Below are 24,263 nucleotides of genomic sequence, written 5' to 3' on the forward strand. Positions count from 1 at the left end.
TCTACCTATTTATGTTTATTTGATATTTTATATACGCTTTATATTACACATAATTGTCACCCAAATTACATGTGGAAAACACAATGAAGTCAATCTGAGGTGCTACGGAAATGAATGTCTCTCTAACTCTGAAATAATTTGGCACCGCATTGAGAGAAGAAACTATGGGATCGTGGAGCTGTTTCTGAAGCCTCCAGAGGTCATTGCGTGGTGTTGGATACCCGATCAGTGGACCACATTTCAGAATTATTGAATCGGCGGACCCAGACGAAATCCATGATTTTCAAAATCCCATCTTCTACGGATCTCCATGCTGTTCTGATTGACACCTGGTCTCGCTCGAATAATTTAATTTTAAATCCACAATATTTTATCTACATTGATCATCTTAGAACTATTACATTTACAACTCAGAAGAATTACACAAAAAATAATCTTATTATATTTATTATCTTGTAAGAGTTTAATTTATGCCGTTAGCATATTTATAATCAGGATTCGTTAATTTGTCAGTTTGGATGGTTAACATTAAAATTTTAGGAGTTTGTAGGGAAAAGTATTTTATTGATCATATTTAACTCAATTTAAGAATCAGGTATTTTCTTTACCGTAGTTAAATCAATGTAGGAATGAGGTATTTTATTTATCATATTAAAATCAATTGTGAAATCAGGTAAAGTCTTAAAAAGCAAATATTAATTGTATAAATTCACATACTGCAAAGCAAGTGTTTTATTTCAGATATTTATCTCCATTAAATTTCTGTGTTTAATTTGGTTAAACTTTGAATCTCTTTATCTTATCTTATCACGTTGTGGTCTAGCCGGTGGCCACTGGTTTTGGGAGGGAACGATCGCAGATTTATGTAGGCATTGACAAATGCTTCCAAATTTTGCTTGCAAAATGCTTGCAAAGTTTAAATTAAAGTTGGTTTATTTATCCCTCCTAACCGACCGTGACAATATAAATCTATTAAAAAACTTGCAAATTTTGTTGTTTTATTCTTATGTTATCTCTTTATCTATCAATCACAGATTTTGCTTGATTTTTCTATGTATCTATTTGCAATTCTTTATTTTTTAAGTAAACGTGTTTTTATAATATGTTTACGCAAAATTTTCAAGGCCCAAAATAAATCAGTATACGCCAAACGCGTTTACAACTATTTTACATAATTTTTGCAGGGTTTTTTCTAAACAAAAACAAAATATTTGCCAAGTGCAAATGCTTTTCTTTTTCTGTCGCATTTAACGATCATTTAAAATGCGATATATACGAAATAGAATCTGGAGAATTTTCAGCGATGGAAATTTGCTATAGCAATAAAAGGAACATTAAGAGCGGAAAAGAAAAAAGAGAAAGTTTGGGAAATTCCCTAAATTGCTATGGGCTTCATTTTGTGTTTAGATGTTAGGAAAAACGTCGAGCTTTCGCAATGCAAATAGAATTGGGGTTTTATGTTCGCAGTCAGAAATGCTAATTTAAAACCCAAATCAGCTGACTTTATTGGAATTAAGGAGACGTCATTACAATGAATGTAGGTCACAGGGTTAATATGCATACTCGTACACAAAAACAAATAAAATTAGACCATTGTTTTTCTCCGCAGAAACTTGATTCGTTTTTTTCATGAAAAAAGAACCATGACAAATCCAGATACTCATGATAAATTTACCTACATTTATGATATCAAAGTTTTTGTTCTTAGGTATAGAGTAGTTAGGTAAAATTCATGAAAAAAAATATTGTAAAACTTTCTGTTACGCACACAAAATCAATGGCTGTTAAAGATTCAAATCTAAAATTTATGAATTGAACATTTAAGTAGTATGGTTGCATACAAACATAAAATCTATTCAAAACACAGTTTGGCCACGCGATAATTTGCAGAGTACCATAAGTCTAAATTCGTCAAACTGAGAACAACTACTTTGAAGATTTTTACTTTCACAATTGTTTTAACGAAAATATAAAACAATTGACCATTTATAAATATTTTGTAATATGCATTAAAAAACAACAAGTATTCATTGAAATAAATCTTTCATTGCTAATTTTGACACTTATTATATTATATTAATTATGTTATGCCTGGCGTATTTCGTTTTATGGCAGGATTACACAAGATTAAAGATAAAAAATTATCACATTGGAGTGTCATTATGCACTTTGTATAAACATTTAAGTTGACAAATTATCCACAGTAAATTGCATTCTTAATTCAATTTAATGTCATACTTCACTCATAACAAAGTTTATTTTAAAAATTGTGACACCCTTGGCGGGGGTGCGAATTTTTCTGTAGGTTTTCTTATCTAGTTGTTTAAACAATTATAAGAACATCTAGATCAATAAATCAATTATATTCTCTAATTCTCTAATAGGCTTTGCGTTCCCCGCCCAATTCAGTAAACAAAAAATATCATAAACTGCCTATACCTAACATAGAAAACAGATACAATTTACCTAAGCGTTGCGTCGCGCGTCGCGTCAGTTAGAAATTGCGAAAAATTGTATTTATTATTGTTTTTGGGTTTTTTAAATTTTATTACACATAAAACTGATAATATTCATATTAGTAATCTTCGTTTTATTCTATGATGAAAATAAGTAATAAGAAATACAAATTAAATGTTGAATATTATAATATTCTATTAATTTAATATATTTCCACGGATGTTTCATAAAACGCAATATATAAACAAAAAAAATATGCAAAAATAAAAACAAGTGTATTGTAAAAAGATTACCATTTTTTATTCGTAAATGTAGTCACTCCACTGGCCCATAGACACGTTCCGGAGTGCTAAGTGTATTTTTGTTTTTAATGCACAATTGTACTTTTTTACAGTTTTTACTAGTCTTGAACTTTCGAAATGATAAATTCCGCAGCCTCGTGCCTATCAATGTGCAGCAGTCAATTGCAAACATTTGGAGTCCTTTGTGAGTGCTGGAAAATGATTTAGGAGCCAGGAGTGTAAAGTTCCTTTGACCTAGCTTCGAGTGAGTGGTCAGATACAGTAAGTCACCATGCTAACGAAAACATTCGTGTGAGATAGAAAAATGTAACATATTTATTTAGTTTATATTTTTGTGTAACTGGTAACATTGCAACACCACTGGCTGTTAGTGTATTATTCGTAAAAATTAAAAGTTTAAAAAATGTTCCTTCAAAATATTGCCAATTATCTAGGCATCTAATAAATTCGATTGTACCTATTTATGAATTGAACGATACTATCGGTTCTGGTTGTCCCAGAAATAATGTAATTTTATAATTACGATACAAGCCTCGAAGATATTGCGAAAGCGATGAAACTGGGCACGCGTTATTCCACATTCGGAAAATTTAAGTACCAGTCACTCGTTTTTTAGTTCTGTTATAAAATATGTACGTACGATTATATAGGAGCGTTAGGACTATGAAGTACATTAAACAGAAGTGAGATGGAGTTATAGTCTCTCCGATGTCTAATTTTGAGCCGTTTCAGTGCCTATGATAATAAGAAATGTTGTCATATTTCCTAAGACCAAAAATGTACCTTATACATGTATTCTGAAGTCGTTCAAGTTTATTGAGTTGCTCACAGCTTAAATCAGTCATGGAAACATCAGCGTAATCTAGAATGGGTAGTAGTAATGCTTGTACCAGAATGCATTTAGTATTAATGGGTAAGATTGTTTGCAACCTTCTAAGTGAGTGTAGACTTAAAAATATTTTAGGGCTTAATTCATTCATATGAGCTCGCCAAGCTAGATGTATATCCATTCGTACTTTTAGAATATAGATTCTCTGTACTGGATATTGGTACTATTGACAATTAGTGAAGATACGTCTAACTTACTAAGCAATTTTTGACTACCCGCAAACATAATTTGTGTTTCAGATGGGTTTATAAGTAAACCATACTCTTCTGTCCACGTTGACACGCAATTAAGTATATTAGACATCGATTCTTTTGCTTCGCTGGTGCTTTCAGGTCTGCAATGAAGATATAGTTTTAAAGCATAGAGATGATATGAATCATTATACGTATTCAAATTTTTAAACTTCTTTATTATTTAAAGTTATTGACTGTATCCAGATGGATGAAGAACATAGTTCAGTGAGCGAATAGAACCAGAATCCTAGACAAAATAAGCCATTTTAAAAAAATTTATACGTTTTATTTATTCATTATTTTTAAATACCCCTTAGGATTATATTAGAAATATTATAAAGTCCAGTCACGTTATGTCTTGTCTGGTTAGTATAGTCATCATGTGCTTTTTAGGTTGATTTAAAATTTGTCTTAAGTGTAATTTTTCAAGGAAAGGTAAGTCATTGTGGTGTTTGAGTCCATTGCATTGTATTTTTGACTGTCCTACGTTTGTTTTTGTGTTTTTCAATGTGGTTATTTTGCTGTTGTCCGGTATTAAATTTGTGTATGTCAGCACGTTTGATTAATGTCATGTAATCATCTTGTATGTTTCTCAGTGCAATTTTGTGTACAATTTTTATCGTTTCAATTTTCGTCAAGTATTTTATTTAAAACAGGTGTGGTTTTTCGTACAGTTCAGTCGTAGGATTCAGGTAGGGTAGGTTGTATGATAGTTTAAATATTTTATTTTGTTGATGTTAAAAAATAATAATAGTTAATACCTAGACATCCACACTTTTTCCCTATATTTTTATGCAAAAAGCACTATATTACAATTTTTCGGTTCTTAAAATTTTCATTTCTTATCTTAATGTTCAAGTGATTACTGTTTTATTTAAAAAATGACCCAAAAACATGTTTAAGTTGTATATTAATGCAACATGCTTTTAAAATGTTTTCTTTACTCACAACTCACAACTAACGAGACACCCTTCTTCTAAATATATTAGGGGCAGAATAATAAATGGGGGTGTATCAAATTACAAATACTTAAGAACACAACTGCACAATACAATTTAAGAATATCCAATTATACACACATTTTTTTCCCTAATTTACAGCAAATAAGCAAGGTACGATCTAAACAACCATGCCAGTTTTCTAAGAGAACGATGTTGGACAGACTCAATATGAGTCCTTAAGAATGAAAACCAAATTGGAGAAGCATATTCCAGATGCGGTCGAACTAATGATACTCGTAAGTAAAGAGTTTTGATGGTATTAATATTACCAGTTAGTCCGTTGAATTTGAAAAAAAAACACACACTTATACTTTTAAGTAATGATGTTTTCGTAATTTATAAAAATAATTACATTATTTGGGCTTGTTATAGCAAAATAAATTGAAAATTATAATAACGCCGGTCATTTTACTAGCGTGTGCTTCCGCACACTGCCAATAACCGACTGATTTGAACGAATGAGAAAAACACACGACATATGTTTTCCTTGTCTTATGCATGGCACATGTGTCTATCATGGTATCTGGATGAAATTGTCTCTTTCACACACACACTGGCCATAAAACAGCGTCTCTGTCTTCCTCGTAATAAGTTCTGAACTCGTGCTCATTTAAATACAGTTAAACATATTAATTGTTGTATTGCCATTACTTTCATCATTTAATTATTCTTAGAATAGTATAAATTTTGTTATATTTTAATTTTACTTTCCAAATCCGGTGTGAAAATGTACATTTAAATATTACAAATAATGCATTTTTTTTATTTTAATAAATCGTGTTGATAAATTAAGTTTTGTATACTATGAAGACTCGTGTTACATCATCACCACATACAAACATCAAAGTTACTTACCGCATAGAAAAATTATGGTGTAAACAGTCAAGATGCCGTTCCATCTATGTTTATTGTTCCCCATCTTGATGGAAATTCACTTTTTATTTATCAGCACATTTTAATTGCAAAAATCTCACATTCACTTTTAATCACTACTGAACGATTTCAATATTGTTTGTTGTTTTTTTTCACATATTTAAGAGTATTTATTAAAATTGTTCTTGTAACTTCACAAATTATTAGTCGGCAAATTAATATTTTCTTCCGGTTTCCTGAAAAAAAGAAAAGATAATGGTTATTATTCGCATTTTAGTTAATATAGCAAAAAACACTGTTGTCATGTATTTTATACATATTATTATATTTTAATGTTTCAGATTTATTAAATTTATTTATTTAAAGCTCAGAAAAATTAACAGAGTAATATTTATAGTATCAATAAACTAAAATACTAAGTCTGGTCATGTCAAAAGCAGGCAGAATCGAAGTGCATGTATCACAAGATGTCAGTGCGAGAGTGATTTTTCAATAGGTAATCTGCCAAAAATATTAAATAATTTGTACCTACAAATAGGTAAACATGAGTAATAGATACATATAAATAAATTATTGAGATTTTCTTCTGACATTTCTTGGTGGAGCTTCATTTTAATTATAACAATAAAAATACGTATGTAGTTTTATTCCACTTTTATGTGTATAATTTTTTTACCAGTGACCGGGTTTTTTACCTGTGACTGGCGGGAGACTTAACATTTTTTGGTTATATACAATTGCAAGCAGGGGTTGTAAATCATGATTTTATATAATTATGGAAATAAAAGAGTTTAAATTAAAATCATTTAAGTATAAGGTAATGACAATTATAAGAATATAAGTTTTGTTTAAATGTATATAATAAAAACATAATAACAGAGATGAATGTTCTATTGCATTCTATAACAATTCAACTATGGGGAAAATGTTAATTAATAATAAAGATCAAAAAGAAAGGGATACTAATTGTATCCCGCCCTTATGCATATGTGTGTAAGGTGTATGTGTGTTTCAATAAATAAATAAATGTATATACTCTATATTTTAAAACACAATCGTTAAAACAAACATTTGCACATTACTTTTAAATTTTTATCAGTCCATATTAATGAGTACGTGCCTGTCGGTGAAAAAAATTAAAATACAACAAATTGAATATTTGAGAAAATGTGGCTATTTAAACATAGGCAGAATAGTGAATGTAACACATTGTTTAAAGTGGCCACTTTAATCAGTAAATGACAATGACAATAAATGCCTAGACTCTTATACTCTCTTCTCAAAAATTTTTTTTGTCTCGGATGCAATTAATATTAATTAAAAATAAACAAATATATTCAAATTATACTGAATTTGAAGTTTTAAATTTGAATTCGGGTTGAAAAAATTAATCGATATTATATTTATGCATACACGTGTGAATTATTATGACTTGCAAAATGTTTGAACTGGGTAAAAAGCTTTGCTGAGTATCAATTTGTTAATATTTTTTTACAAATGTTCAGCTCAATTGTTCTTGACAGACCAGAAGATTAAGTTTGATTTGAATAAATATATAAGTCAAATTGAAAAATCTCATTTTAGTAGAGAATGAATAAGATCAAACAACTGTTGCAATAAATTTGAAAACAACTTTTATTTATTTTAAAGTAAAACAGAATATTATTTTTGATTGTTGTCGATTCATCAAATTAATGGTTTTTGGTGTTTTTAAGGAGGGATCATTTAATTATCCCCATTCACGAAAACACCCTTTATAATTTAAGCCAACGTTAAATTGAGCACCATAGTCGACATTGACATATAGTCGCCTAGTATTTAATAGATACAATTTGATTTCAACCCCTAAATAGTGCAGTTTGCTTATCTCCCCCTAGTCTCGGCCAGACAAATGGTAATTTACCGAGTTTTCACTCACAAGAGTGACGCATCCATTAATTTATTCTTCGCTAAGGTTTGTTTATTTCATCACCACCAACAATTTATTCTGATTGGTTGAGCACGTTTTTAATACGTAAATACATAGTTACACTTAGCGAGAATTTGAGAAACACGTTTTAAAACATTTGTAACGATTTATTAAAAAACAAAATGAATGTTTTAATTTTAAGATATATTTTTTTTGAACCATAAGAGGCCATGAGGCCTGAATACAGTGATGAATTACATCACGCATGACCTCTTTTCTCAAACCAGGGTATAATGTGCTGTCACCTTGCAAATTCAACAAAGATAAAATTATCACAATGGACATAGACTATTGTAATACAACCAAATACAGTTTAAAAAATCACTCGCAAACAAATGGAGGCGTATAATTTTTATTTATTTTTTAAATCAGTTTTGTTATTATTTGTGTTTACAAAAGTAATAATAATAAATTGTGTCATCAAACTCACAGTGGAAAGAGCAGCGAAAGTAGTGGAGTTCTAAATTTGTTGCAACATAGAGGAAAAACATTTTTGAGAAGGGAACGTGGAAGTCTAGGCATTTACAGGGCTTTTGATCTGTCATTGCCTGGTCTTAAATCACTTTACACACTGTGTAACATTCACCATTCTGCTTATGTTTTAACATCCACATTTCCTCAACTCTTCCGTCTGTTTACTTTTGTGAAGTAAATGATTTAAAACCTTTGTCAAGTGGGTAAGATTCATCTGGCTGAACCAACCCGCCGTAAAACAAACAGATAGGTAGTAGTCATTTATCAATCATTAATAATAATTTTCTATTCAGATTTGATGTTCAGGGGGCTGCAGTTTGCTAATTAGCGTACTAAGAGTTATTTTATAAAAGGTAATTTTAGAAAGAAAAAAAACGATTTTATGGCGTTTTGAGCAAATGGAGTTCTCTTTATAAACAGAAATGAAGATCGCCATTTTAGATTGCTTGCGACATTATAGTCCAATTATTACAAAAGAGGGAAATAAAGTGGATTAACCCACAGATAACCTTACGTTTTTAATTACACGGTGTTAATTAACGCCTGCCTCTAACTACTGGACTGTGTCGATATTTCCTGGGCCGCCGTGTACGTGAAAAGCTAAACTCCAATATTATATTGCGGATATTGAGGTTAATATGAAATTTTAGTATTTTAATGTTAGGTTTTGTAACACCTTGACCCGTTGAAATTATTTTAATGGAAAGTAAAACGATATTTTTGGGCTTTGTTGACTAGTAGAAATGTATTTTTTAGTAATTATGCTAGGAATTGTATCAATGAAAGAAAAACTGTTTTTATTTTGTTCAAGTCCGGGCGGACAAAGAATACAGGTTTGTGTATGGACGTTTTTGTACAAGAAATTGGATTTTATAAGAAATTCGATACAAAAAAGTTTTCTTACACGCTGTAAAAATTTTACGGCGAAGTTTCTCTTAAATGTATTAAATAATGAATAAAAATGATCTGCTTTAAATATTATTATTATTATTGATAACTTATAAAGCGCCATTTTTGTAATATAATATCTCAAGAGCTCTTTACATAGTGATTTTATAGATAAATAAATTAAATTGAAGCTTTTAAATTTGTAATTTATTTTATTAGCACATGCTACCGATTTATTCGAATGATCTAGAGAACAAGCGAGTTTTAAGCTTTTTCTGAAACATCACTTCACTCTCACAGACTCGCACCTCTGCTGAGAGAGCATTCCAAGCCGTAGGGCCTGCGACCGCAAATGTGCGTTGACTGAATTTAGTGCGCTGTTTGCGTAGAGATAAAATAACTTTTTCTCTCGCCGTAGGCGTAGCTGATCTAAGCGTAAGACGTGTGTCAGCTAGTTCGTCTGGAATACATAGTTCTCTTAGATATTCTGGAGCAAAGTTGTGCAGTGATTTATACATAAGCCAACAGAGTTTGTATTTCACTCTCTGGTGGAAAACATAGCCAGTGTAATTCCCAAAGTAGTAGAGTGATATGACTGAACTTCGAGATTCCTAAAAAAGGTCTAGTTGCAGTATTTAATACAGACTTTAGGCGAGTCATTTTGTTCATTGGTAGACCTGCGTAGATACCATTTCAATAATCGACTCTAGACACTACAAACGCATTTATTAATTGACGGGCGGCATTAACCGGCAAATTTTTGCGTATGCATTTAATTTGTCTCAGCTGGTATAAGCATGAACTTATCGTTCTACTAATTTGAGTAGAAATTGAGAAAAAACACAGAGTTCTTCTAAATCAACCAATAATAGAGTATTGTGATATATTTCGGGTTTTTGGGAAGCCAATTCATTATCATGACAACTCACTGAAGAGTACTAGTGACGTCACGGGCGGAGAAACAAAAAAAAAATCCTTTTAAAAAATTGGCTTAGTTTGAAACTCCATTAACAAAATAAACCCCTGAAATTCCACATTAAAAAAAAAGGATAAACAAAAATTACATTCACGTGAGTTGAAAAATAATATGCATACGATTTTAGTTCATATTTATTTTTGTAGAACAAGGTATCATAGATACGATACAGCTGTTAAATATGACTGATTATGTATGTTAAGTACTGAATTCAAAGTTTTTATTCTAGGAACTTATATAAGACTGTAAATATCTCGTTTCTACCCAAATCCTTCCTATTTTAAATTGTTGTTGTTGTACCGTCCTGTGAGCAAGTCACATTATGAAATGTGTTTCTCTGATAAATCTTTATCGGATCATGCGTCCTCATACTTCGGGCAAAGTCAAATTAGTGTTAATTACATAAAAAACCTTGAATAAACATCCCATCATCATCTTCGTGATACCGGTACCCGTGCAAAGAGTAAACATGAAGTGCTTCATGAAAGAAACAATCGGAAGAACTAAAAAGTGAGTAAACAATTTCCATACAGTCCACAAAATTCTAAATAATTCCCGCTGTTATCAGTGTACAATGACTGAAAGGTATTGAGCTGACCAAACAATGTACTTATTTGATAAATTCTATAGATTTTTGTTATGAAATGATTTATTTGTTTCGTTATTCAGAGTTACTGCGTGATTACATAATTTTTTATCACACACGGTAGCATTATTTTTCGTAACATCCTTTCTGATCGAAATGAATGAATAAAGGCAAGATAGACAATTATCTACAAATTAAAATCCTTATTTTAATGAGCTTTTAAAGTGTCTATTTCACTATACGCCATTGGTTCTGTGAGTAAAATAAAATGAAAATTCTAGACAAGTGTTTTTGACTCAATGGCTACTCTCTGATTCGAGTGGAGATATATTCGCCTAAGTACATGGTGGTTGGCGTGTTTGACTACCAAACTTAATGTCCCGGGTTCGATTACGTGCTGAATCGAGAACAATATTTATTTTAAAAAATGAATTTCATCGTTGTTTCCATACACTAAAAACATTCGTATTCAAATTCTGAAATAGAACGAAAAAAACGGCATAAAGACCTCAAAGCTCTAGAATATTTTTGACTGAACGCATCAGCGAGTGGTACTTGAAGCGAAGGGTATAAAAAGAATGGGGCATAAAGTTGAAGTCACAATTACAGTGTATCAACCCCTTGCCACGTAGGTCCATGTATCACCATTCTACATCCCATAGTAACTCAAACTAAGGGTCGCGATCTAGTATAAAAGAGGTCTCTTCTTGTTAAATAAATATAGCACGTACTCGAAAAAAATAATCTGGGATTTCGTCAACTCTCACACATGGGTTTAAGACTGCAAACTAGGAACCATGAGTGAGCGATGCTGGGGATTAGTCTTAGAGACAAAGTAAAAAATGAGATAATAAGAATCAAAACAGCAGTGCTGGACATAATTGGAGAGTTGCAACGTTGGCTGGTCAGGAAGCTCGCAGCTTAGACAATAGATGGATGAAACGCCTCCTGTACTGGCGTCCTCGGACTCCTACAAGAAATCCCGGATGAGAGATGATACAGCGGAGAATGCGAGAACAGCTCGGATGCAAATAGCCTAAGACCGTTTGACGTAATGAAAGATGGAGGAGGCCTACGGTCAGAAGTGGACGGGTACAGGCAGAAGAAAAAGAAAAACAAGTACTTAAACCAAAATATTAAAATAAAATAAATATTTTCTTTTGTTATCAAACCAGGTTATTGTCCTATGATAGTACGATGATCTTACGAATCAGAGGTCCGAGACTCGCTTTACCCTATTTTACTGCAACTCAATTCCTAATATTTAAAAAAAAAATATTAAGAACTAGAAAAGATGTCCATTTATTAAAATATTTTGGTAAATCGTAAGAACGTTAATATTTTTAATATTTTGTAAACAATATTAAGGTAAATCATATTTTTTTACAAGAAAATAGACTATGAAAAAAAAAAAAAAAAAAAATAGAAAATAATATTTTTATTTATCGTATTACCGGCGATATGATTTTTTAAAGTTTTGTGATTTTAAAATTACCCCGCCTGTGACGTCTCAAGTTTTCAACGTGAGTTTATCTGATTGGTATGTTGGCTTTTCGGTGACCGAAAACGCATCACAACACTCGGTTATTGGAGAACAAGTGACGCCACGCGTCGTTCAGAGTAGTTCATTTTTATCTAAATCATTTTCATATTTTTTTTCGTACATTTTCAAAAAAATTCGCAGAACAATTAGATGCTCTAATTTTTACCGCTCGTAAGAAAACATTTATTGTATACAATTTCCCGTCACACTGAACTTCCTCATTGTACTGTGTTATTAAAGATGTTTATTGATTTTAAAATTATAATACCCCCGGGAGACGCTGATTGACATTTTCGTGTTATTTAAAGGTTGAGAGCCTCTTTTTTACCCCATACCATACCCAAGAATGAAAATTGCAACGCCACTGAGTCAGGGGTGGAGAACGTGATCATACTTTAAAGTTTCTAGAGACTAGAGACATATAATATTTATAATAGATTTACGGACCGACTTTTATTTTCACGTACGTTCACAAAAATGAGGTTATGGTAATGCATTCGTGGACTTGTTACAGTTACGGTAGAAAACTATAACTTAGAAGTTGACGTTTTGAAGACAGTAAATGCTTCAGAAGAGTTATTTTCATGCAAGGTTCGAAAAGACAATATTGCATGACTAAACTATTATTTTATCCTGACATTAAGTAAGTTTCTTACTGTAGTATAATACATATATCAGTTTCGCAATTAATTATTCATGTATTTATTCAACCGTATCTCTTTGGGCATCGAAATCGATCATGTTACTTAAAGAAAGTTCAAAGACGGTAGCTTTATTTAACTCAAATTATCAATTAATTTTATTTTTCACATTTAAACTATACTGTTAATTTTTTCCGTTTAATGTTTGCCTTGAAATATCTATTTTGTTATGTACATACATAAAACGTATTGAATAAATAAATTCAAATTGAAATTATGTATTGCGTAGTAAAGTTTAGTTTTAAACGAAATGTTATTTGTGATCGTAGCTGTAACTCCATAATGCTATGCATACAAAAAATAATTAAAATATATTGTGGGTAAATATGGCGTAATACGAATGTAAGATCAAATGAAACGGATAAAAAAAAATCATAGTATTTTCAAAATCCATATGGACATTGTGGAGAAATGCTTTCATACATAACTTCATACAAAAACGCGACATATTTGGCTATTATAATTGTGACTTCAAGATTCCTGCCAATGTTCTTTAATTTTAACAGTCACAAACAAAGTTCAAAATTTTCTCGAATCATGACAGTGGATTGTTTTCACGGGAATCACAATTATAAATTTTAAAATATTTTTTATGCTTCTAAGTAGTAGTGTTTTTATACTCGACAATATTTCATAGACCCATATTAATTTTAAACTGTAAAAAAAGTTTTATTTTCTTATCATATCTTATTTACAAAGGCCATGCTATTTTCATAATAATTGAAAAAATCCAAATCACAGTATTTCGAAAAAACAGTTTTTATTATTCAAAGTATTATTTTTGTCTTGTTGACTACTCTAAGGTAATCAGGAATCCTGAAATTGAAAAGCTAGTGGAAATATGTCACTCGTAATGTAGTGGTTGTCTCGTTTACCTACTATGTTAGAGATCCGAGGTTTGAAATGGTTAATTTACACAGCAATAAAAAATTAAATGTTAAATATAGTGGAACAGGTGAAATATGCTATTCTTGCGGGGTTGAGATTTGTGATACAGTTGGTACTGTGCTTCCTTCAGAGCGGAACTTCCACACAAGTTTTCTTGTTTTGTCCTCCCCTGACGGGAGTGGTCTTCGGATCGTCTTTGTTCACCCAAAGAGTCTTTCTTTATTGTTAGCCTAGGCCGTTGTCTTATTGCAAATATCTCTGTGTTTAATCATGTTTGTAGAAATTTGTTCATACCGTTATCTGGGGGGTACTTCCGGTGAAGAAACTTTACCACTTTAAGCTAATAATAAAGCATTTTGATGAGAAAATAACTCTTCTCAATCACCAACAAGGAACAAGATCAATAACAGTTATGAAACTGGTAGAGTCTAGAGCACAAAGCTTCTATGGAAGCAGGACGACAGAATAAATTGTACCAAAGCTATTTAATAAGCTTCCTACTAAGGTAAAGAACTCTACCAGTTTGCAGCAAAGAAGCACTAGGTTGAAGGATTTCCTGATCAAGAATCAAAATTTTTTTTCAATTTCAAAGGTGTAAAGTTGTGTTTACCCAGTCTAAATGAATAAATGTGTTGTTTAATTTTTACAACGGTTTTTTTTTGTTTGTTTTTGTGTTTATTTGATATTTTGTGATAATTTTATATTAAAAAAAAAAAATGTATCAGAATCGCGCCGATAAACTTTTATTTATTATTAGGTTAGTGCGATACAGATTTTGTTTACTTTTGTACACAATTTGCATAGATAATAAAAAATGAAATAACCCTCTTCTTCACATACCTCTTGTTTCATCTAATTATAGGCAAAATTCATATTTATGGCGAACTTTTAATAATTTTAATGTAATTAATAAATCATTTAACATAGATTTATTTGAAAATAATCTTACTAACGTGCGGCGTTTGCTTTCGAAATAACTCGTAGTATTTTTTTCTTTTCTTTTAAATTTACATTTAATTACTATTCATTTTATGTTCTATAATCTTTTTTAACTTACTGTGATGCTACTTGTGAAAACCTGTAATTGGCTTATTTGTTATTTGTTTTGTTATATAAATATGAGATAATTATAGCTGTTGGTTATCCAAATAAATAAAATAAATAAATAAACAAAACGAAATTTAGTTTTTTTTGTAAATTAAAAATACGATTTTTTTGTTCAACTTACTCGTGTTTTCTGTATTTTTTTCTAGTGCTTAAATAACCAAAACTTATTTTTTGTATATTATTTTATTTTACTATAGTATTGATTTATTAGTATAATTGTTTTGTTTACAAATTTTGTTAAATAGGTGGTTTGTTAAGTTCGTATTTTTATTTATTTCAAAACAAAACGAAAAAACAGAGATTTAAGGGATCTGACGAGTGGGAACGACGTGCTGATCCACACTACATATGCATCCTACTCCACTCTCGTGAATCTGACTAGAATTTGTATTCCCAAGGAATAACTTTGTCAACTTTCCTCTATGCGCTGTTGACAGAGTCCCCCTTAAACAACCGTGGGTGGGTGGTGAAATTTGGGATCTCATGAATGCCGTTTTGTCCGAATCGTGGTGTAATGGTCAGCGCCTTTGCCTAACGTGCAAGAGGTCTCGGGTTCGATTCCCGACTTGAAATATTTATTTTAAAAGATGTGTTTACGCTTGAATATTTCATAATCCCTGGACCGGAACTTGAAGTATGAGACTGATTATCTTACATTCATGTGGCAAACTTGATCAAGATACGCTGCATTTGGTGAACTAATGCAATGGTAATCCAAATAAGTTTGGATAGAGAAAAAAGGATAAATTTTATGTTGAAACAACGTAGAAAATTGTAGTCCAAGAAAAATTGAAGGTGCACATTTTAGCTCTACATTTAAAATTAAATTATTATTAAAATTTAAAAAAAAAAACATTTTTTAAACCGCTAAATTCTATGCACGTCGCAAAATAAAGAATTTTTATCAAAACGCTTTTCAAATGGACCTCAGCACAATATATTTCCACATAGCGGATTGTTAATAACCTGTAGTAATGTGAAATTTCCGTGCTAAATGCCGGGAAAAGCTAGCTATAAAATTACATATTTGTTGGAAAAAAATATTCACAATGTGAACCAATTCTTATACTGGCCACATTTTTACTAAAGACAGGCTGTAATCAAATTACTGAAACATGTTTACTGCCAAAATTGAGAAAACGTATTATTACAATTAATATTATTATGTGGAACGTATGCCCAATTCGTTTTAAAGGCAGTAGTAATAATTTATTGATGCATTAAAAATAAAATAATAAATTATTTTTTATGGTGTACTCACGAACATGTTCGGTTTTGTGGAACTTCTTAGTTATTTGATTAGGTGGCTGTTATTTTATGTATGGCAAACAAACAAAACAACCATCACGCCGTTTCCCCGTAAGGGTAGGCAGAGAGGATAGAACGCCACATTACTATATCTCGCTTTCTCTGCATTCATACATCTTATTATTCACGTGCGCTTATTATTACGACTTTTGACATGTCCATCTACAAGTATTTGTTGGATTAGGTCATGCCATGTCTTTTTCGGTCTTCCTCTATTTCTGCATCCATCAACATTCGCATTGTAAATATTCTTAGCCGTTCTTCTGTTGTCCACTTGCTCTACATGTCCAAAGCAGCGCAGAGCTCTTTTCTTTTGTCGATATTACTTTTCTCAACCTCACATAATGTACGGATTTCTACATTTGTGCATCTTTTGCTCATAGTTTCACCACACATTCACCCGAAAAATCGCATTTCGATAGCATTCAGCCAACTTTCATCCCTATTTTTCCAAGTCCATGCTTCTCCTCACAAACATCGGGGCCGGGACCAGGACTTCATTGTGAACTGCATAGTCAGGGTATTTTTTATGTACATAAGTATTTTTTAATAAACAGTTTATTACAAAACAAGCTTTGACCGCTTGTTGCTATAATTGTCCTGTCAATGTGGATAAATACTTCAGTACATTTCTGTAGGTGATCCAAACTAGAACTCTGACTGAGTGTTTAAGACTTGATAGCTACTTAAAAAAGAAAATCTAGTGGGGATAAGTCGGCTTCGTAACGCATTCGTCTACCGCAATTGAGGTCCCGGGTTTGATTGTTGGTTCGACGTGAAAAACTTGTTTTAAAGGTGGATTGACACTGGAATATTTCACTGTCCTTAGACTGACACCTAAAACGTCAGACTGATTACCTTACCTTCTTCAATAGATGATCGAGATACGCTTAGCGGCTGATCAGACCTTGTGCCTACAATGCCTGAGGTCACGTAGTCGATTCCCGGCATGGTCAACAAAAGTGTGTTCCAATTTAGAGCCCTATGCACCATCGGCTGCGGATAAGGGGTATAATCATGATATAATTATTTTTAGATATTGATTAAAAATAATATCGAATTTAAGCAAACTATTCATGTCAATTGTATTTTGTAGGGAATAACCAATACGAGAGAATAAAAGGTTAAATTTTAACATAAATAGCTTGCCCGTTGATGATTGAGATTAGGTTTTTCTTGTTTAAATTTATATTTTTTTTACAAGCATTCAAGTTTGTTAGTGAAAGTTCTTAGTAGCAATTCATTGTAAATTAATACAGAAATAAAAAAACGATTAAAACTGGTCTGTTTTGTATTTTTAAAATTTAATTTGTTTAAAGATAAGCACATTTTTTTCTGAAGTTAAAATGCGAATAGTATTGACTTTTTACTAACAAGTTTAAAGAACGTGAATCCTTTAAAAAGTCAAAAATATGTTACAAGCAAAAAATTTGGGGAACACGAAATAAAATTTACATAAATACATTAAAACGACAGCCAAATAAAGTATAAAAATTGGCATATAACCTCCCTTATTTAACATCAACTAAAAAACTGTTAAAAATAGTAAATAATCAAACTGAACCGAACTTTTTCTACTAGAATCTTTGAAAACGTATCCCTTAATCGGCCACTAATGTAATTATAGACAAAAACTAAAACTTAGTAACAGATACAAACTCAATACGAAAATATTAGAACCAGTGAATATGAATAACATTATAAATCGAGACAACGACAGCCGTGATTAAAAAACTAGGGCCCGATTACAATGGGAAGTAAGTATTTATCTTCAATTTTATTGCAAAATAAAAAAAAATAAATTGTATGAAAAGCTGGGTGCATACAATTTTTTTCTTCTAAAGATTTTCGATGATAGGTTATCGACAAAGATACTTTAAATTTTCATGCAAATATACTGATTTTCATACACGAATCTCGGTTTTTTGTTATAGACAGTCGAAGATAACTCTGTTAACTTCCCACTGTAATCGGGGCCCAGGAACTGAAATTACACGAAATAAACCATCAAAGTAAACTAAACGAGAGAATCAGACAACCCTTACAAAGTATGTTTAAAATTTTATTATTTACAATTTAGTATGGATTAGAAACTAATTATATTTTTCTTAAAATTGTTTTTATAATTCGTGTTTAAAAAAGTATATAAATATATATTTTTTTAAATCTTTTATTATGTAACGTATTAATTGCTAAACTTTCCTATAGCTAGTAAGAAAAGAATGCTGGAGGTTATAATTGCATTGGTAATTAATTGATAATTTAATTATTTTGGATGACGGGGTGGATTTATAGTATAAAATTTGTTAAATATTTGCAAGTAACTGGATCATCAAATAATCTTTTGTTGGTTGACGAACATTATACCCCATTAAATAATATTTCCAAGAATGTAAAGATTTTACTACATTTCGTAATTTTAAGAAAGCGGATTATATTGGATAAATGTATGTAGGTATATTTAATCTTCTATTCTATAAACGGTGGTGGGCCGTGTACGATAAAGAAAAAAATAAATCCATGAAACGAAATCTTTCAAATTCAACATATTTTTAAATTATGAATAAAGTTTACTATTTCCGCAAATCTTCCTTTGGATCTATTTTAATTTAAGGTATTATTAGATATATTGAAATATAAAAAAATAATCTGGATATTTTCGGAGTTGGAGAGAACGTTTAAGAAAAGGGCATACGAAACATGACGCATTCAAAAGGCTTATGACCTTTCACGAAAATCAACGAATCAAAGAAACGTTGATGTAAATACATCGGCAGAATGATGAATGTGACACAATACGTAACGCGATCACTTAAACCAGTCAATTACCGGTCATCAGCCCTATAAATGCTTAGACTTCCATATTTCCTTCTTAAAGAGCTTATACAACTCTATTATAATATATTTCGATCTAAGAAGACTTTCCTGTACGTTGAATCCTGTGTTTGTCTACAACGATTTGGACGTTCTTATTTTTTTGTTGAAGCTGTAATTTTTTTAGTAGTTATTAAATTAAAGCATGAGATTAATAAACATTTTGACAGTATATACATAATGATGGGGCACGGGTCAAATCATTCTGGTTCACAGTAATATTGAAATTAGTAGACTGTTGCATACATACGAATCTTCAGTACATAACTTTACATGCATTGATATCTATACAAATAACATAATCTTTTTGATGGGAGTTGTAATGCTATCCGAAACATTGGAAACAGGTGAGAACGACACATGTCATAAAAGTCCCAAAAAACTGGTAGAGCGTCATCAAATTTCATTGGAATATAAATATTTTTGAATTCTCAATAATCATACTTTGTGAAAGCTATTATTTGTATGCAAAAGGAATCAAATGTAAACTTGGCTAGTATGTATTAACTCTACGATACAAAAATTCTATGACTGATTTAATACAGTTGAGGTATAGAAGGATGAATAAAAATGTGGATTCTCATCTTTGAAAGGAAAACAATAAGACCAAAAGAAAATATACGAGTCAAGAAAGAGAAAAGACATCAATACAGGTTCAAACCTGTTTATTCGCGGAGTTGTAAAGTTGTGAAATGGTTCAAAGCGAACGAGTTAAAAGCGCTAAGGTTTAAAAGTTTTCTAAAAAGGAAGCCATTGCTTGTTTTTGCTTTATGTCTTAATTTTACCTGAGCATGATACACGTTTCTTGATAACACGGGTGTTTGATTCACATTCTAAAGTTTTGTTCTTCGTATTTTTATTTTTAAAGACAATAGTGGGTAGTCTGCAGTGGCGAATGGTGACTTTATTTACAGGTAAGCTATAAAAGAATATCATATATTTGTACCTACATAGGAGTTACATAATAGAATGCAAGTAATATATACTATAAATTAATATTTTTCTGTGGTTCTGTGTGATACAACAACTCTTATCCATGAAATCAACTCAAACTATGTAACTTCGTGATATATTATATTATATTGATATATTATTCATTACTTTAATATATAATTAATTTAAAAATAAATAAAAAATACCACTATGAATTCAGTTGATATTAAGTATTCAATTGAAATGTCAACTGGCCGCATTGTTCTAGTAATTAGTGCTAAAAACGGCCGCGTGGAGCGCTTATTCAAAATATAGTATACTTATTTGTATGAAAAATAAGCTGGAATAATCGGCTAGTTTCTTGGCTCAACGCAGGCGCTGGGCGCGCTTTATTAAAATGTACATTTATATTAGGATAAAAATTTAAACGGTGGAAATGATTTAAAATAAATGTTAATTATTTATTTGTTTTTCTGTAAATAAAGTTACAATTAAAGATTTTTATGGTAAGTCAAATATAATGGTAAGCTGCGCATAATCGCTTCTTTACACGGTTCGCCCCTGCTAGTCTGGGATCGAAAGACTGTTTGTGTACGGAATTAAATAAACAAAATATTAATTAATTAATGTTAGCATATATAAGCATAAAACCCCTTACCGACTTTTTTAGTCTTCCGGTTCCGAGATGTGCCCGTCTCTTCGTCAGGTCAATCACTGCACCAACAAGCAAATACTAACACACACATTCACTTCTCCTTCCGAACCCCCAGCCCCACACATTCTGCAACATATCGCCAAATATTATTAGCCTTATTTTGGTGCATGTTCGGACATGGTGATGTTTGCATCATCTTTAACCCTGCACGTAATTTATGTATTTTTTCGTAAATAATATGTTTACAACGGTGATGGTAAAATTGATCGTGTATTTTAGTACTTGCATGTTGTAGTGAGTTTCCTGGCAAATAGACGGGTACGTCTCGAAACCGGTAGACATAAAAGTTGGTAAATTGATATTTACTAATATTTACTATCATCAATGAAAACGTTTAACAACAAGGTTAATGCTTTGAACATGAAGAAATATAAATTAATATTATGTGATAGAGGTGCCAAAGTGTGTCCAAAACACGAAGGACAAATGGACGGAGAATCACAGCAACTGATATTATGAACCGTGTGGTTAAACTAAAGCGGCAATGGGCATGGGACAAACAAAAGGAATATTGGATGACTATCAAAGAAGTGGACCGATGATTTTGTCCGGCACGTATTTTTTCAATATGTGAATGCGTAAAAACATCTTATGGTCCGTTCTTGGTGTCATGTTAGGTTTTGACATGACCAATATTTGTAATTTTTTGAGGGCCTCGTGTGCAAAAACTATAAGAATTACAGAATATTTAAAATTATGAATGGATAGTTCCTTTTGTCGCAAGCGTAAAATGAGTTGAAAGGTGACGTCACAGCGCTGCGCGTGGGGTCTAAATTTGGGCTTGTGTGGGCACGGCGCGCGCTCAGTTGAGTTGTATCTCCGGAACGAGTCGGTCGATTTTAGTGATTGACGAAGCCATTTGTACTTATGATTTTGATAAATAAATTTTATTTACAGCGTTATATTTTTTTCTTCCTTTATTTCAACTTTTTTTCTTACAAACAAACAAAAAAATCCCCCAATAATGAGAGTAACATATGTAATTACTCACTCACGAAATAAAGATCCGACGGGAATATCAAGAATACTTCTTGCACATTTTTTTCTTAGATGGGAGTTCCATTTATAATTTACCTTGCTTATTATGTACAAGGTTTTTATTTCTTCAAGTGGATATTTTCTGCTTTTAGGAAGCTTCTATTTTCTCTTTCTGTATTAAATTAAGAAGGAATATTATAAAGTTGGCCATTCTGGAACTTATCAGCTATTGCTCTTGTTAAGAAGAAACCACTTAAAACTCTTCAAAAAATTCCGGCCCGTTGACAGTCATTGACAGGCCTTCCGTTCCACTAGAAGAGTTTTCGGTATTTGGCGACCTACTTTGGCTAATTTTTCCAATGTCTTCCACTATGTAAGAAACTACATCTCGTGTGAGTTTTCTATGAAGTATCACAGATCCGATGTTCAGATAGTCGGTGGTGCCTGGATGCGGAGGAGTCAAAACAGAGATGAGTGGAAGGAGTTGGAAGAGGCCCTTATCCAGCAGTCATGAGAGAAAGGCTAGAGAAGAAGAAAAGCTTATATTTCAGTAGTTTAAAAATAAGTATTTTTGAAAAGGAAAAAAAAAAGGATTAACATTACAACAGTGATGGGAAACATTTAAATGTTTTAGTAGCTACTTTAAACGCTGCGTAACATTCACCATTTTGCCTTTGTTTGAACATTCATATTTTTTCAATTCTTCCATTTGTTAATTTGAGTGAAGTTGAAGATTAAATATAAGAGTTAATTCATATGAAGATATTCATGTGATTGAATTATATCACATACTAGACCACGACTAAAATCAATTTTACAATTTTATAAATTCTTCTTGGACCAGTTGCATTTCTTCTCTCATATTGATGTCTTTAAATGATCACTTTACATAAGAAATCACAATATACACTAACTGATTAACCTTAAATTAATTGGACCCGTAATAAAAATAAACATAACCAAATATTTTTTTATGGATTTATTTGACTTTTTGTAAAATCGTATAAGCCCATTAGCTAGCATGTTGCCAAATGCCGTATCCTTTTGAACCAATGAAATAATTTATTTTTTTTAAATTTTAGTTTCAAAACGGTTTTGAGTAAAAAAAAAAATTAAAAACCGTAATCAAATCTGAGGTATATTTCATAAAAATTGAGCTATATAAAGTATAAATAATATATTTTTATACTTTAGTTAATATTTGTGGTTACAGACTCAAGATAGAAAGAAACACAATATGATTGAACTTCATGATACATGAAATAAAGCAAACACTTTTCAAAATGTCAAGATTCTGAATTACATAAGCGAAAGCAGGACGGACAAAGGCGATATTCCTTCCTTATCAACCTTTTACGTCTACCCTAGAGAAATATTTAAAGATACAATAACGGGAATATTCTGATTCCTTTACGTACCTAAATAATTTACTGATGAATATCCATTTTGTATATTCTCCCTGTCAACGTTACCGGGTTTGATTTAGTTTATACCACTCTCGAGAATATTCCACACCAGATAAAATAATCAACCTATAAATCGTACTAGGTTAGGTGAATGCCAGGAATCGAATCACCATTTCTGTTTTTGAATCACGTTTTAGCGGTAAAATAATCCCTATTTTGTTTCAAGCAAATTATACTAAAAATACCATAGAATTAAAAAGAGTCCATAAAACGCATACGCGTATCAAACAAAAGGCGACTAAACTACTCATAAATGAGTAGGTTTACGTTTCGACCCATTAGTTTCTTTGTAGACGTCGCGTCGCTCAGTACGCAACTCCTGATTTGAATTCATCTATGCCGTGTTGTGTCCTTTTTAAGTGTAGAAATACGGCTAGGATCTTAAAAAAAACAGGATGGTATCACATCTTATGTGCAATTAGCAAACGAATGTTTTATGTAGCAATTGCATTACTTAAAAATCGAATTATTTTTCCATCTGTCAGATTGTCGAAGAAATAAAATGGAAATTTCGTTAGTGTTGCCAGGGTAGTAAATTTGTTTACCCTAGTTTGCTCATCTAATGACAGAGCTAATGAAAATTGGACCTTGGATTAAACAACTTTGTGGTGGACATTTGACCAACATTGTCTTTAAAACATCAAATATTATTTAACATGATATAAAAATATCCGTTTTATGTAAGTTAAAATTTGTTTTATATTTTAAATTTAAAGTTCATGTAATTACCCTTATTAAATGACCCTTTAGTTATCTACTCTGTTGTGTTAATCAATATTTCCGCGTGCACAATGAAATTTTAGAGAAATTAACAGATTGATTATTTTTACCTTACATTTGTGTTATGATTTTTTTTCCAACTGTGCAACATTACGCGGCGACATCACGAATGCGCGCGGTGAGAGTGGGGCATTTTTTAAATATGTTTTATTGAAAATTTTTACATGAGTATTCCTTTGAACAATTGTTTAATTCCCGCCAAACTGCAAGAGCAGTTTTTTTGCAGGGATTTCTCTCTTTACATATTTTGGTAACACAATATAATAATTTTTACATGAAAATTAATTCACTGTCCGCTATTGCAAATTTATTTCAAACGCAA

The 24,263-nt window shown here is 31.3% G+C and overlaps 1 protein-coding gene across 1 annotated transcript in view; it reads right to left on the reverse strand.

The window, feature by feature from the left end:
- LOC148280819 (uncharacterized) overlaps window positions 1-24,263 on the reverse strand; it is a 101,306-nt gene that overhangs the window by 22,885 nt on the left and 54,158 nt on the right. The window contains exon 2 of the mRNA XM_088227732.1: window positions 5,738-5,991. Within this exon, the coding sequence (XP_088083858.1) occupies window positions 5,738-5,801 (64 nt within the window). The 5' untranslated portion in view covers window positions 5,802-5,991. The remainder of the gene's footprint in view (window positions 1-5,737; window positions 5,992-24,263) is intronic.

The sequence above is a fragment of the Micrasema longulum genome, unplaced genomic scaffold (genome assembly GCF_059751315.1).
Source record: "Micrasema longulum isolate JH-2025_06_02 unplaced genomic scaffold, ASM5975131v1 h1tg000532l, whole genome shotgun sequence".
NCBI classification, from domain to species: Eukaryota; Metazoa; Arthropoda; class Insecta; order Trichoptera; family Brachycentridae; genus Micrasema; species Micrasema longulum.